This window comes from Bombyx mandarina, chromosome 23 (genome assembly GCF_030267445.1).
Source record: "Bombyx mandarina strain Sakado chromosome 23, ASM3026744v2".
Taxonomy (NCBI): Eukaryota; Metazoa; Arthropoda; class Insecta; order Lepidoptera; family Bombycidae; genus Bombyx; species Bombyx mandarina.
In genome coordinates, this window is record NC_143229.1 from 13,705,474 (window position 1) to 13,720,060 (window position 14,587).

Sequence of the window (14,587 nt, forward strand, 5' to 3'; positions counted from 1 at the left end):
ACACAAAAATCTTAATAATTTACATAATATATTATACGTAATATTCCAGGTTATCTCTGCGTTTCATATATATTTATAAACATTCTTATTGATATTAACTCAACAAATCCATCATTTCGTTGTCGGCCATTTTTTTATTATTGTTCGTGCTCTGGTCGGGGAGGAGCGACTCGAAGGCCGACCAGTCCTGTCTCGTGTTTGTGTGAGGGTTCTGGTTGTTCACCCATTTGTTGTTGAAATTGGAGTTCGGCGTCGCGGGCCAGCCAGCGCCGGGCGCCGCCCCCGTACCCGGCGCGCCACCCATGCCCTGGGCGTGGTTTAGCACCAGTGTGCTGTGACCCATGTTGCTGATCATACTGCTGTGGTAATTGGGGGCGAAGTGACTACCGGGCGTGGTACCAGGTCGGGCCTGCTGAGTGGACAGCTGCGTGAGGTTGGACTGTAAGAGAGACGACGTGAGGTCGAGAGGTTTGGGAGGAGACGACTTAGGAGGCGCCCTGATCGGAGCCGGCTGATGCTGATTTGCAAACTGCCGGACAGATTCTTGCGCTTGAGCTATCCTGGAAGTTTAAATGAGATTTGGTTAGACCATAGTGTCATCAACATATTGCAGGTGGTGCGCGAGTTGTTTCAAGAAATCGATCTCTTTTGTACAATTAGCGATAGTCCCAGGGGAACCGGAGCCCGGCGTGTGGCGGCGCTAACCACTAGACCGACGAGTACCAGCACCGGCCGGAGACTGGCTGATAGCTTTCACAAGTTTCCAAACTGGGTTCGGTTGGGAATTGTATCCATAAGCCTAGTGACCCCCATTCGGAAATCATAATAATATCGTCTCGCTGCTCGAGCCCCTACAGTACTGGGAGACGAACCAGCAGAATTGTTTTTGCATTTTCATATATTTTACAATTAATATGATTCGATGTATAGTGAAATAATATTGTCGTTCTATATCAGAAGGATGCGTGTTCATATCACGTCGGAGTCACCAATGTGGAAGGTTTAACAACGGAAGGAATATCTTCCACCGATCGGGTGATATTCGCTAGACTGGCGGTCCGTATGTTTTGTTGTTCGGGACTTGTATATATGCAAGCTTATCTTGAAAATATCGTAAGCAAGATTCAGGCATCTGTCAAATATCTCGTTCTGTGATGGCTAACGCCACATTCTACAGCGAAAATGACTGACTGGGAATCGAATATACCTGTCGGAATCACTAATCAGGACGAAAAACGCAGTCAATTAATGAACGATCCACAGCGGCTTGGCAGTGCTGAGATCCATGGCGGACGGTAACCACAAGCCGTCAGTAGCAATGAAAGACAGTAATCACACAAAAGTTTCGATTTAGATCAATACAATGTCCCGACCTCTGCTTATCCTGGATGCTGAGGGAGCTCGCGTCCCTAGTGCCCAGCGGCGCCGCCCGCACGTCCGACGCGGGGCTCGCCAGCGGGGAGGGGCCCAGGTCCGCCGAAAGGGCGTGCTCCATCACTCTGTTGTGTAAACACATTACACAACATTACCGTACAACTCGGCATAGTCCGTATAGGGAGATACCGTATAAGATCAGACTATTTCCGCCGCGTCAGATATTACCGATTTGAAGGGTTGGAATACCTAAGCCCGCATGAGAAAGTACCAGCGCCCTGATAACTTATACGACAAAGCAGTAGTAAGTTCAAGTAAAGTCAGGTAAGCAATAACACGAGGTGAGCCCTGTGCTTATGCACCAATCTATGCAATACAAAACTAATATTATATCATTAGGCAGACGGCGTTAATGTCTTTGTCTATATCACTCTGGTAAAGAAACCCGTTTCCGAGCAAAATTTAGTTAATTGTGCCATTTCAAAAAGTAAAACAGACTTTAGGCAGTGAGTTGGGTGGGGCTCCAGTATTGCTGAGTACTCCGGTACTTCGTAATCGAAAACGTAACGGAAAACGTAACGTAAAACGTAAACGTAATCTATAGTACAACGAGTGACCTTCTATCGGGTAAAAGGTAAGATTGCTCGTTTTAAGAAAATGCAACAAATTATTAATATCTGACTCAAAGACCAAAAAAAGACACAAAACAGGTTTTAATTTGGAATCAACGGTTAAATAGCGGAAATGTCAATTGCTGCGATTCGAATCTGGCCAATAATAACGATGTTTACATAATATATGAGGCCGTCGGCGCAAAAGTGGCCTAACCCACAATTCATATTCATGCTTATGTATTGAAATTTATTTAAAACATAATAAATATTGATGCAAAATCGGCCTATGCGTAGTTTAAATCCATAGACAACAGATGACTTTGTAAGCATCATTTTAGTGCGTATTTTTATGCTTATAAAGTATTGTAAAGCTTAGGTCACTTTTGCGCTGACGGCCTCATATGACATGTTAGATCATCACTAGACTGTAGACAAAAGGAAGGTTACGTTGTGTGAGAGTATGCTTGGATGACATTCTTTGGGACGCTCTGTAACTTAAGGGTCTTGAAGTATTTTTATTTACATGTTACTTGATTCCTATTAATTATTCGGACTATTAAAGGGTAAGATGTTTCATTGAAATTTTGTATGTACCTAAAGGAAGAAGGGGAGGAAATAAGAAAATACAACGTCAGTGGCAAATAAAAGCCAATACCATTTTTTTTTTCTATGAATTTTTTCACTATTTATTGTTAAAATTAAAATATGATATGACGTTTGAAAACCTAATTAATGTACTTATATTATAAAGTGTAAAACAAGATAAATAATATATTAAACTCACCTGGACTCGTTCTGTATAGAGTTGAGCTGTTCCAATTTAGCTCTATGCTCGCTCTCCACTTTGGCAATCATCTGTTTCACCAGTGTGACCAACGCATTGAACTGGGTCAGAGTCAAACCATTCTCAACGCATAGAGGTATGAGGAATGGCAACACTTTTGTGGCCAACACTTCCTTAGTTATCCCTAGTTTTTGATGACTTAAAGCTAATTTATATATACCTGAAAATTTTATATTAAAACTTTAATAAAAACAAGATTCCTTTTTTTATGACGTTTTTAAATTTCAACTGTGATTAGTTGATTACAGTTTAAAAAACAAAATAAAACAAAAACTGAGCCTATAGTTTCAAGAAACTTAAGATAAAGGTCAACAGGACCCAAACAATTCCAGATGTGAGGGTCGATTCTCTGACTTCAGGCAAACATTAATGTGTTGAACAGATTTATTCGCTTAAAGGCCAATGTCAATGTATGGGTCAATGTATTATTTTAACACATTAGTCTCTAGTTCTCCCGTAGTGCAAAAAGACATAGTTTGGGTCTGATGATTGTGAGTAAAAATGGTGGTTAAGCAAGTCTATAATAAAAAATATTTTTTATTATAGACTATTGATAGCAAAAACAATGCTATATCGTACCTAAAATGCCCATTAAGACAGCAGGTTCCCTCGAAGGTATTTGCGGCAAAAACGGTATTATCTCATCCAACACCAACCATTTGTCCAAATGCTCCAAGAGTTTGCCAATGCACAACAAGCTATTTACACGAACCGAAATAAAATTCGTGCTCATACACAATTTTTTTATACGTGGTAATAAAGCATTCTTCATAGCAGGATAATCAATCAATGAGGCAAAAGTTGGTAAAACTGACAAACACAGCTCTTGTATCTGTTGAGCATCTGATTCCAAAGCTCTGTACAGCATTGGCAAGATATCCGTTTTGATTTCATCACCGGGTGTCAACTTCAGAAGCAATTCCATCTTTTGCATGAATATTAGAAGTATTTGGATGGGTTCTTGAACTACCATGACCGGCTTCAGAACCGGTAAGATGTGCTTCACAAATTCCTCTTTAGAACAGTTCTCAGCTATGAGTAATACGTTTGGTAGAACAAAGGGAACCATGGGAGGGTTCACAAATTCCTTGGTTAGACATGGCAAAATCCGGTATATACATATACGATGTGGCATTTTCTGAATTATCTGTGGGAGACCTTTGTAGAACTGAGACTTTTGAAGGTTATCCCATTGAAATAAAGAATCTAGATAATTCAAAGTTTTCACACCCACGTCCTCAAAATAAGCGATCTGAAAAATAAAATCGAATATTATTTTCACGAATTTGTTTCAGACTAAAAGAAACATGATTTTTAGCTTTCGTACTACTAGTTTTTGTGACGACAAGAGCTTAACTATATTAGTAGAAACGGATAATTAATCTCAAAGCTAATCATTTACCAGCTTCTACCGTATCTACCAAGTAACTAATGGAGTTGGAAATATATGAGTTTTGTTGAGATTTCATTTTATTACAGTTCATTAAGTACCTTCAAAAATTGATGTGGATCAGGTCGTAATTCTGGTGTCGAATTAAGCATCAACTTGACATATTCACGTAGACCTTCAGCTACACATGACAATCTGGACTGTGGTAAATTTCTGACTTCATTTACAAATTTTTTGAACTTCATATAATCCGTTCCAATATTACCTAAAGTTTGATGGCCTGTGCTATGCAGTACGTATATAACCATTCCAAGAGAAAATATATCACTTGCCGGTGAATGTGATGCTGATAATATATATTCTGGAGCTAAATAGTCTAGTGAGGGCTGTGTGAGAGCATGCATAGCTTGACAATACTCATTGAAAGGCCAATATGGAGCAGCTCCTACAGAGTTTTGATTCGCAACACAAAAATCAAATCCAAATATCTTCCAAGCACCCTGCTGGTTAACTATTATTGACTCAGGGCACACATTTCTGTGTAGTAGCTTGACATCATTGTGTAAGAACGCTAAGCCTTCAGCAATCTGCATCAATCCATATTTAATTTCAAGTTCAAAGAGTTTATAATTGGTTAAATGTCCAGGTATTGGTTGAGGCATATTTTCCGTGTAGCCTAGTATATTGGCTAAGCTCGCAAACACTGGTTCAGTGGCGAACGCTAAGCTCTCACGACTCTCTTCGAGGCTATGCTGTACAGTTAAGATTTGCGGATGTCGTAGTTTTGTTAGCTGTATTATACCCCTTTTAAGAGTCTCCAACATTATGTCTCTGTCGGCCTTCTGCCATCTGTCTAATTGCTTTTTCTCAAACACAAATATAGATGCTTCTTGTTTTGTTGACTTTTTGTATCCCTTGTATATTTTCCATAGTAGACCTGAAAATTAATTGGAAATATTTAGGTTATAGTTTTTTAGTGTCACAGGCTTTTGACGAAAAAAGGTACTTCATAAAGGCTCCACTGGATTCAATAATATAAGCTCCATTATGTACTTATTTATTGGTCTCACTAAATGTAATTTTAATACAATGTGTATTTTGTATTTTCTTAAATTTTCATGACTCAATGACCTGATTAAAATTACTTTTATTGTTTAATGTCATGCTGATTTAAATTATGATTTAAATAATCGACAATTTTTGTGGTCACAAACATCTGAGGAAAATATTCTAAATGTTGGAATTAATAATATGATAATATTAAATGAGACATTATGTACCTGTAAAAAAAATTAATTAAATTTAAAACTGATTTCAATAAAATAAAAATGGATTTACCATTTCTTTATTCGCCTAATTTAAATCATCTATAAACATGTGAAAAAGTTAGCGATTATAAAATAATGAACATGATCAAAACTAAATCTATAGTTTAAAAATAAAAATCTAGATTGTTCTGTTTAATTAATCTCTAAAATACTCTTATAATATCATTCAAAATTGTCAGTGAAAAGTAGTACAGAGACAGAGTACTTGGACACTAAAGCAATAAGCAGGTAACATTCAGTTTGGTATAATGATCATCTATACAACATAGGAAAGATAATTTAAGGGGCTCAATTATTTATAAAAAAAAGTAATAATAGTAATAATAAATAAGATACTAATTTATGCTTCAACATTTTATTTTATTGAACAAATGAACAATCTCAAGGCCCATCTGGAATTTATAGTATATAACAACCATCAAAAGTCATCATAAATTTCTGCTTTTCAGCAGACTCACACACTCTCTTACAAAATGCATTACGACCAGCAAAAGATGAACAGACTATTATTCATGTAGGTACTCTTCACTAAATAAGTAAACACTTCATACAAACACAACACCTTGACTCTATTAAGAATCCAATACCTACTCTTTCTGTTATTACAGTTTTTACTGAACTTTGATTTTTTATTATCTCATTGTTTAAAGTACAAATATATTGTTGATATTTGTTATGTGGCATTTTCTTAAATTTTCACAAGTCATAGACACAATTAAAAAGACTTTTATCTATCATTTGAGACTATGACGAACTGTATTTGAAACATCAGAAATAAAATAATGACAATAAAAACACGAAATAGAACTGTAAAAGTAGTTTTAATTATAGTATTTATGGTATTGTACAAAACACTTTTTGAGTATAATCTATTCTTAATAAAGTATTTGCATTCATAGAAATATAATAATAGTTTTTTTTTTTATACCACTACCTAATTGTTGGTAGCTAAGGGCCTATTCCAATTACGCCCAGATTGGTAGATGAGCTCACAGGGCTCAACTTGAGAGAATTTAAAATCAATCAAATAATAGTATGAAGGCAATGACAGAACTATAATTTTTAAAACCATTACATAAAGGGGAATGCCCACTCTCCAAAGTGTGCTGGGCCCAAGATGGACATCAAATATTACTATAAAAATTGACTGTTTCAAATTCTTAAATGTATTAGATATTTAAAAAATATATTGAAATTGACGCCACTATTATAAAAATTCAATAAAAATAAAAAATACATTTGAGGTTAATTTTCTATATAAATAAGTGTCAGATTGTGAGATACTTTTCTTTTCTTAATGTTTAATTTATTAATTATGATAAGAGAGATCTTCCTAAGATATTTTTATCCAATGTATGTTTTGAATCTCGGTCAGGTTAAACCCACAATTCACATAATGTTTTTCAGTCGTAGTATGAAACGTTATTGATCGGTATCCATAATCGAATGTAGCTGTGATCCTTAACTCCTGAGCCAAAGTCGTCATTGAAGGGAGGATAAAATCCATAAAACAAAGCCAGTAAAATAAATTGAGGAAAAATCAAAACACATTCATTTTGAATTTAAGCACAAGCAGCAAGCGAACTGCGAAGTGTCAGTCAGTCAGATTAAATTCAGTGTTTTCAGTATAACGAAAAATAATTACATTAAATTCATATATCTATTTTTTTTTAATTACCGTTATTTGATTTATTTTTATAAATTTTTTTTTACGAGTACTTACACGTTATTTTTTTTGTTTTTGTTTTAGTTGTACATATTTAAATAACAATACTAATAAAGTTTTTTTTTTATTCCTTAGATGGGTGGACGAGCTCACAGCCAACCTGGTGTTAAGTGGTTACTGGAGTCCATAGACATCTACAACGCAAATGCACCACCCACCTTGAGATATAAGTTCTAAGGTCTCAAGTATAGTTACAAGTTAAAGTCCAATGGGTATGTCTTTAATGTTATTTTATGTGCTTATAATGGATTAAAATCGATTTATTAACTCATTAATATAATATAAAACATATAAATAGAACATTTTAAGTATTCTCAAATACTGAAAATGTTTTATTTATATACTTAAAATGTTTACTTAATACGTAAAAGTTTTTGATGCTGGCAATATTTTACCCGCAAAAATCAAAAACCTTGTTTTTTCAATAGAGTTACTTTTTTTAAACTACTTATTGTAAGCTGTAGTGGCGCTCATTTGGAAGAAAATAAATGCATATTTATTTATGACAATATTAATGCACTAAGTATTTTTTCTCTAATCTATTGTCCACTTTGGGCCTGAAATGGGCATTCCCCTTTATAAAATTATTAAATGTTCTACTAAGGCTATAATTTTTTTATTGCTATCCAAGGCAAAGAAGGGTTCGGCTCATATTTTATTGATCTAAAGTGGTCACCATCGCTCATGGACATCGACAATCAGCCAAGCCTCTGCCTAATTTGGCCTGCTAATAATATGAATCATAACTGAATCTACCAAAGCTTCGTTTACATATAATAAACTATGATAATATAAATAATGGATTTATTTACCTGGGCCAGCGCTCGCTATGAATTGTGTTGCTTCAAACTCTCTTGTTACAGGGTTTCCGGGTAAAACACCAGACAATTGTGACACGGTGTTGCTGACCGATGAATAAAATTTATTGAAAACATCCATTTCGAATTATTATTGTTTTAATTAAACTAATAGGAAACGGTATTAGATTTTAGTCAGCAATTCATCACAGACCAAACCCACTTATGTCACTGTCACACTGTTTTTTTTTATTCACCCATTAACTCTGCAAAAGGAATAACACTCATACGTCAGCCCTTAAAACTTCAATGCTAAAATGCTGCAATTTTAAATTGATAATTAAAGTGCTATTAAACAATACAATGTACCATAATGTACAATATTACAACGTGAATGTTATACATACATCAACTTTAAAGTTTAGGCCGATGTATTCAAAATTGTATTGTATGCTTATGTTGAATAAATTGAGGGGTGAACAGCATCACTGTCCCAGCACCCCTCAAACTGAAATGCATATCTGCTATAAGGTAAAAACGAGATAGCCAATTTGACAATTCTGACTTTCAATTCGTCCTTCCACCATAAATAGCAGTTGCCGATTACAATATGTTGATAAAATACTCTAATTGCACTGGCATAATTTTTATGCTTTTGCCGTCTTTACAACACTGAATAAGACATACAGCTTTACTACTGTAGACTGTTTTTTTTACTATTTAAAATTAAAATGCACAATTGCAAGAAAAGGCGATTTATGGCTCTTCAAGTTTTTCCAAAAATTGTATCTATTAGATTCTTACAATTTATCGAAAGGTTATTTCATTTTTTTTAATTGTGCAATCAAGCACTGTAAAATAGACATGTGTAAGTAATGCGAGTGATATTACTCCGGTAATATTACTCTACGATGTAATGCAACATCACACATTACGCGAAGGAAACAAACATCACACTATCACCCAACATGTTTCTTTCTTTGTCGTGTAATGTTGCTTAATACACGAACGGAACCGAGCGAGCGAGACAGACCGATCGACCAAAATAAATGAGCAAGCGACACGGAATTATTCCTAGTGATTTTGAACCGTACGCCCTGGCCGCTAGGTACATTTGTATACCTATGGTACGTCTGAATTTTAATATAGGTATTTGTGTTTATATTTTTCATGCGGCCAGCCAGTAGTTCCCCGCAAGTAGTTACTTAATTTTTAATTCGCAACTTTTGTAAAATCGCTAGTCGCTCGTAATTGTTTAGTAATATTTCATATTAATTTTTGTGTTTGAATTACTTAAGCACTTGTTTGAAAATAGTTTTATTATTTGTTTTAATGCGTGTTTAATAAGTGAAAGAAAGAACGGCGTCTAAATGAAAGTACAGTCCTCTTTGTATGCATTTTGAGGAGACCGCGCCGAAACAATGCATCTACTGCTCTCGTATATTAACATTATTGTCGAGCTCAATTTGCAGTCTAAGTCGCCATATGAAATTCGTTCATCCCGCAATAAATTAAATTAAGTAAAAAATAAAATTATTATATTATTAAGTAAGTCAATCTCTGTCAAGTAATATAACAGTGTATTACAATACAAAGTTCATACTTTGTATTGTAATACACTACTGTAATGACACACCCGAATCATTACCTAAGTGATGTGTATGAACACATCACATAAGTAATGATTCGGGTGTATAGATACAATGTATTCGTCGTCACAGTATCTATGGAACGCACCGAGTAATGTTAAGAGTGATGTGTAATGTTTTCGAGTAATATCACCTGTCTGTAAAAGTGATGTCATATCACATTACATTGGCAAGTGATGTTTTGCGCAAGTCTACTGTAAAAGAATCATCGTATGGGTATTATTGCTTGTTAAAGTAGAAAAAAAAAACAAATATTTTTAATAGAGTGGAGACATTAAGCTTTTTTTGGTAAAGTTAATAATGTAATGCTTTTTATGACTGCTATGAAATAATATAATGAAGGATAATTTTTTTCATTGAATTAACTTTTATTTTTAAACACCACTCCAACATTCTTTTCGACATTTCAACTACGTATTTCATCATCATTATCTTTGGCCGTATTTTTCTGTAAGGCACAGCTGCGGAAATCAAGAATCTACTTATTTTCCAAAACACCAAATTATTATTATACCAAAACGATTTCAAAAAAATAACTTTTTATCTATGTTTGCATAAAGTACTAACTAGATCACAATGCAGCTTATCAACATCATATATGACCAATAAATTCTAAAGTTTTATTCTACACGAAGCGACAAATCTTTGATTATATAAATTTCGATTCTAGAAGTAAAAGTAAAATTTTTAAGCCTGTTTAATCACTACAAAAATTTACAACTCGTTCTTTAGCCAAGGCATATTTTTTATCAATACAATTTTATTATTTTTCCTATCATCAATTTAAATTGGGTCATGTCTCAGATTTTTGATCATCGTATTGCCTGCCCTGTTAAACTTAAAAACTTAAACAATAATCTGTCAGTTGTCACGTAGGTACAAAATAGTTTTTGAAAAAAGCGCGGGAAACTTCGTTTATGGTAGACGTATTTTTCACGGTGGTGAAAATTTAATTTAATTTTATAGTTAAAACGCGGAGGATAAGCTGGTAGTGTAAGTTTTAGTAATATATGTAATCTTTGTATCATATTTGTGTATAGTGTCATCGTATAGTTGGTAAGTTTTTATAATTTTTGTAAATATTGTATGAACGAGCCCCCCGATCTCGATCGGGGGGATGATGGCTATGTTGGCCTGAATCTCCCCGTGGGATCATATGTAACTGTTGTTTCACAAGATGAATTTGATAAAATGGATACGGATTGTTCGTTATCATCTCAGACAGGTGAAGGAAGTCGTAAACGAACACGTTATCTACGCCTTTGTCGGCAGTGTACGAAAAGGAGAAATAAGAAAGGTGGTTCTAGCGTTGATTACTGTCAGTGCGAAAGTTTATGCAATATGGAAGATGAGTCAATTTTAATAAAAAAGATTACTTCTAAAAGTTCTAAACCTATATCTCAATCGACGTCATCTTCACACTCGCAAAATAATAATAATTCACATAAAACGTCCTCTCAACCATCAACATCTTATACGGAAAATTCAAATATCTCTCAAGACTCTAACGCGGGAAATTCAAATATCTCTCAAGACTCTAACGCGGGAAATTCAAATAACACGAAAACTACAGTAACCAATACAGACTCCCGTTGGATCGGCCGGACTGAATATGTTCTTACTGATGTTTCCCCTTATTTGATACATGTTCAACGTATACAAAGTTCACCTGATGACGGGACCGTTCTCCATCCTATAACTTTTGGCAATTTTTTAAAGCAGAACAAATTTGAAAATATTATTCCCGGTAGTGTAAAACGTATAGGAAGAAATAGGTGCGTAGTTGGCTTTTCCGATTATAAAGACGCCAATAACTTTCTTAACTGCAATCTTTTGGAAACGAAAAAGTTAAAAGCCTTCATTCCGACTTTCAACGTAACAAGGATGGGGCTAGTTCGTGGGGTCCCTGTAGATTGGAGTGTAGAGGATGTTCAACGAAATGTATCCGTTCCTTTAGGCTGCGGCAAAATACTTAAAATAAGACGTTTGAATCGCAAGGTGAAAATTAATGACTCGGTTTCTTGGAAACCCTCTGAATCCGTTGTAATAACGTTTGATGGGCAAGTTTTACCAAAACGGATTTTTATGTGCTATAATGCTCTTCCAGTAGAGATATATATTTTTCCTACAATACAATGCTATAAATGCTGTCGTTATGGTCATACCAAAGTACAATGTCGTTCTAAGACTCCAATATGTTATAACTGTGGAGGTCAACATGCAGGTGTCTCATGTGACAGGTCAGATGAAGATCCTCTATTCTGCGTAATGTGTAAAGTTGAAGGGTCTCATTCAGCGATAGACAAGTCATGTCCAGAGTTTGTGAGACAGACAGAAATCAAACTTAAAATGGCTCAGAGCTGCATGTCTTACGCAGAAGCTAGTAAATGTTTTCCTTCTGTTAAGCCTTCATACGCAGATGCACTAAGTTCAACAATTCCAGAAGTACCGAAACCTGCATATGTTCCCACACCGATGTCTGCATCTCATAACAATTTTACTAATTCATCATATAAAAAGACAGTATTTTTAAAACCTCTGTCTCCTCCTAAGCATCAATATGGTTATGATCGTGTTGCTCATAAAAATTTATTAAAAGATTTCCAGGTTTCAGAGCCTAAAAATGGCTGTGCTCTGGTAGATAAAAGTAAAGAGGAAGAAAAGTCTGATGTCTTAGAAATTATACTAGCTTTATTAAGTACTTTAATAAACTCAAACTTACTAAAACCGTCCCATGTTGCCTCTATTAATGAAAAAATAAAATCAATTAATGTTAATAAAAATAATGGATTGCAAAATAATTCAATGGAATTGGAGGAGTATTGTTCCAAAGAAACATGATTTAATATATTTGTTAAATAAACATTCTCCTGTTGTTGTCGCATTATCCGAGACGTGGTTAAAGCCAGGATACCTATTTAAGGTCCCTGGATATACCTGCTTACGTGATGATAGATACGATGGCTATGGTGGTGTAGCATTACTCGTCAGGAACTCAATTGATTTTTCTAGAATATCGTTTTCTTCATTAATTTCTAATGATGCCATTAATATTGTCGGCATCAAAATTGATAATATTTCTATGGTTTCCATTTATCTCGCTCGTTCCTCTTTTATTATTCTCAATAGCATTAATAATTTACTCTCTTCACTTAGTGATCCATTCCTACTATTAGGTGACTTTAACTGTCATCACCAAATGTTTGGTTGTGGCACCACTGACACCAATGGTGTACATTTAGTAGAAATATTAGATTTACAAAACTTGTGTTTACTTAATACTGGCTCACCAACCAGACGCACAAAGCCTAATGAGAAGCCTAGTGCAGTTGATTTATCAATTTGTACCCCAGATCTTGCTTCTTCTCATTCTTGGTACACCTCATCGTCTACTTTTGGCAGTGATCATTTCCCGATTATCATATCCTCTCCTATTAGACGCCCTCCTTATCAAAAACGAGAACCTCGTGTGAAATATAAATTAAATAATGCTGATTGGTCTGCATTTAAGAACCTTGTCGAATCTAAAATAAAAGATTTGCCTGAATTAGTTAGCGGTGGTGAGACCAATTCTTCTAGAGCTCTAGCTACATGTTTAATAGAATCTGCCGATCAGATTTTTTCTGTTAAACGAAATCCATCCAATAAGATTCCATATCCTCCATGGTGGGATAGAGAATGTATGGATGCTGTAAGTAAAAGAAAGGTAGCTGAGAGAGTCTATGCTGAGGACATGTCCAATGAAAACTTAGATATTCTCAATGAAGTTATTTGTATTACACGTAAATTCCTCAGAGATAAAAAGCAGGAAGGCTGGAAAACATTTTGTACTTCTTTATCTCCTTCTACGTGCCCAACAGAAGTATGGCGCAGTATTAAACGATTTCGGTCTGCTTTCAAAGAATCTTTATCATCATCTTCACTTCCCCCTTCTTTAACAAATGCCTTTTTAGACAGATTAGCTCCTCCATCAGTTGCTGAATCGATCTACTTTCCTTTAGAATCATCTTTGACAGATGACTCTTCCTCTTTAAACTCTCCTTTTTCACTACATGAATTAAAAGGTGTGCTTTCACATGTTAAAGATTCATCTCCAGGTCAGGATGGTATTATGTACTCATTTTTATCTCATCTTGGTAATAGTGCTTTAATGTATTTTTTAAATTTAATAAATTCAGTCATGGTCACAGGTAATATTCCTGAAACATGGAAGTCTCAAGAAGTTATAGCGATTAAAAAACCTAACAAACCTACCAATGATGTTGCCTCATATAGGCCTATTGCGCTGTCCTCTGTTTTAACTAAGGTGTCTGAACATGTGAAGAATCGTTTGGAATGGTTTATTGAAAACAATAATTTCATAGCCAATAGTCAATACGGTTTCCGGAAGTCAAAATCTACAATAGACAATTTAGCTATATTAACCACAGATATTCGCTTAGCTTTTTCGCGCGATGAAGATATTGTAGCTGCCTTTTTGGACATCGCTGCCGCTTATGATAATGTGAACATTTCTATTTTACAACGCAAATTATTAGAGCTACAGGTTCCTACATTATTAATACATTTTATCATCAATTTACTATCCTGCAGATATATATCATTAATCGTTCAGAAAGACGGTAATACTACTGAGTTAAAGCGTACAGTTTTTAAAGGCCTTCCCCAAGGTTCAGTACTTAGCCCACTTTTATATAACATTTATACATATGATTTAGAATCATCTTTATATTCCCACATAAATGTGCTACAATATGCAGATGATCTGCTTTTTTATTCCGTAAATAAATCTATAGATATCGCTTGCAATTTCATGTCTAATTCACTTAATAGTTTAAATGTGTGGTTAGTTAAAAATGACTTAA

General features: G+C 34.8%; 2 protein-coding genes across 2 annotated transcripts; one reads left to right on the forward strand and one right to left on the reverse strand.

Moving 5' to 3' along the window:
• Positions 1-9: 9 nt before the first annotated feature.
• LOC114241055 (SCY1-like protein 2) lies at positions 10-8,313 on the reverse strand. The gene is made up of 6 exons (XM_089737439.1): positions 8,089-8,313; positions 4,324-5,159; positions 3,412-4,084; positions 2,773-2,992; positions 1,374-1,499; positions 10-560 (listed from the first exon to the last, which is right to left on the reverse strand). The coding sequence occupies exons 1-6, from the start codon at positions 8,213-8,215 to the stop codon at positions 95-97; spliced, it is 2,448 nt and encodes an 815-aa protein (XP_089593565.1). The 5' UTR covers positions 8,216-8,313; the 3' UTR covers positions 10-94.
• Positions 8,314-10,619: 2,306 nt separating this feature from the next.
• On the forward strand, positions 10,620-14,089 carry LOC149500209 (uncharacterized). The gene has a single exon (XM_089737327.1). The coding sequence runs from the start codon at positions 10,809-10,811 to the stop codon at positions 12,561-12,563; it is 1,755 nt and encodes a 584-aa protein (XP_089593453.1). The 5' UTR covers positions 10,620-10,808; the 3' UTR covers positions 12,564-14,089.
• Positions 14,090-14,587: the final 498 nt, after the last annotated feature.

Coding starts and splice junctions, on each gene's coding strand:
- LOC114241055 (XM_089737439.1), bottom strand. CDS start 8,215: ATGGATGTTTTCAATAAATTTTATTCATCGGTCAGCAACACCGTGTCA. Junction 1,500..2,772: donor TCTATACAGAACGAGTCCAG/GTGAGTTTAATA, acceptor TTTACACAACAG/AGTGATGGAGCACGCCCTTT. Junction 561..1,373: donor AGCATCCAGGATAAGCAGAG/GTCGGGACATTG, acceptor TTAAACTTCCAG/GATAGCTCAAGCGCAAGAAT.
- LOC149500209 (XM_089737327.1), top strand. CDS start 10,809: ATGAACGAGCCCCCCGATCTCGATCGGGGGGATGATGGCTATGTTGGC.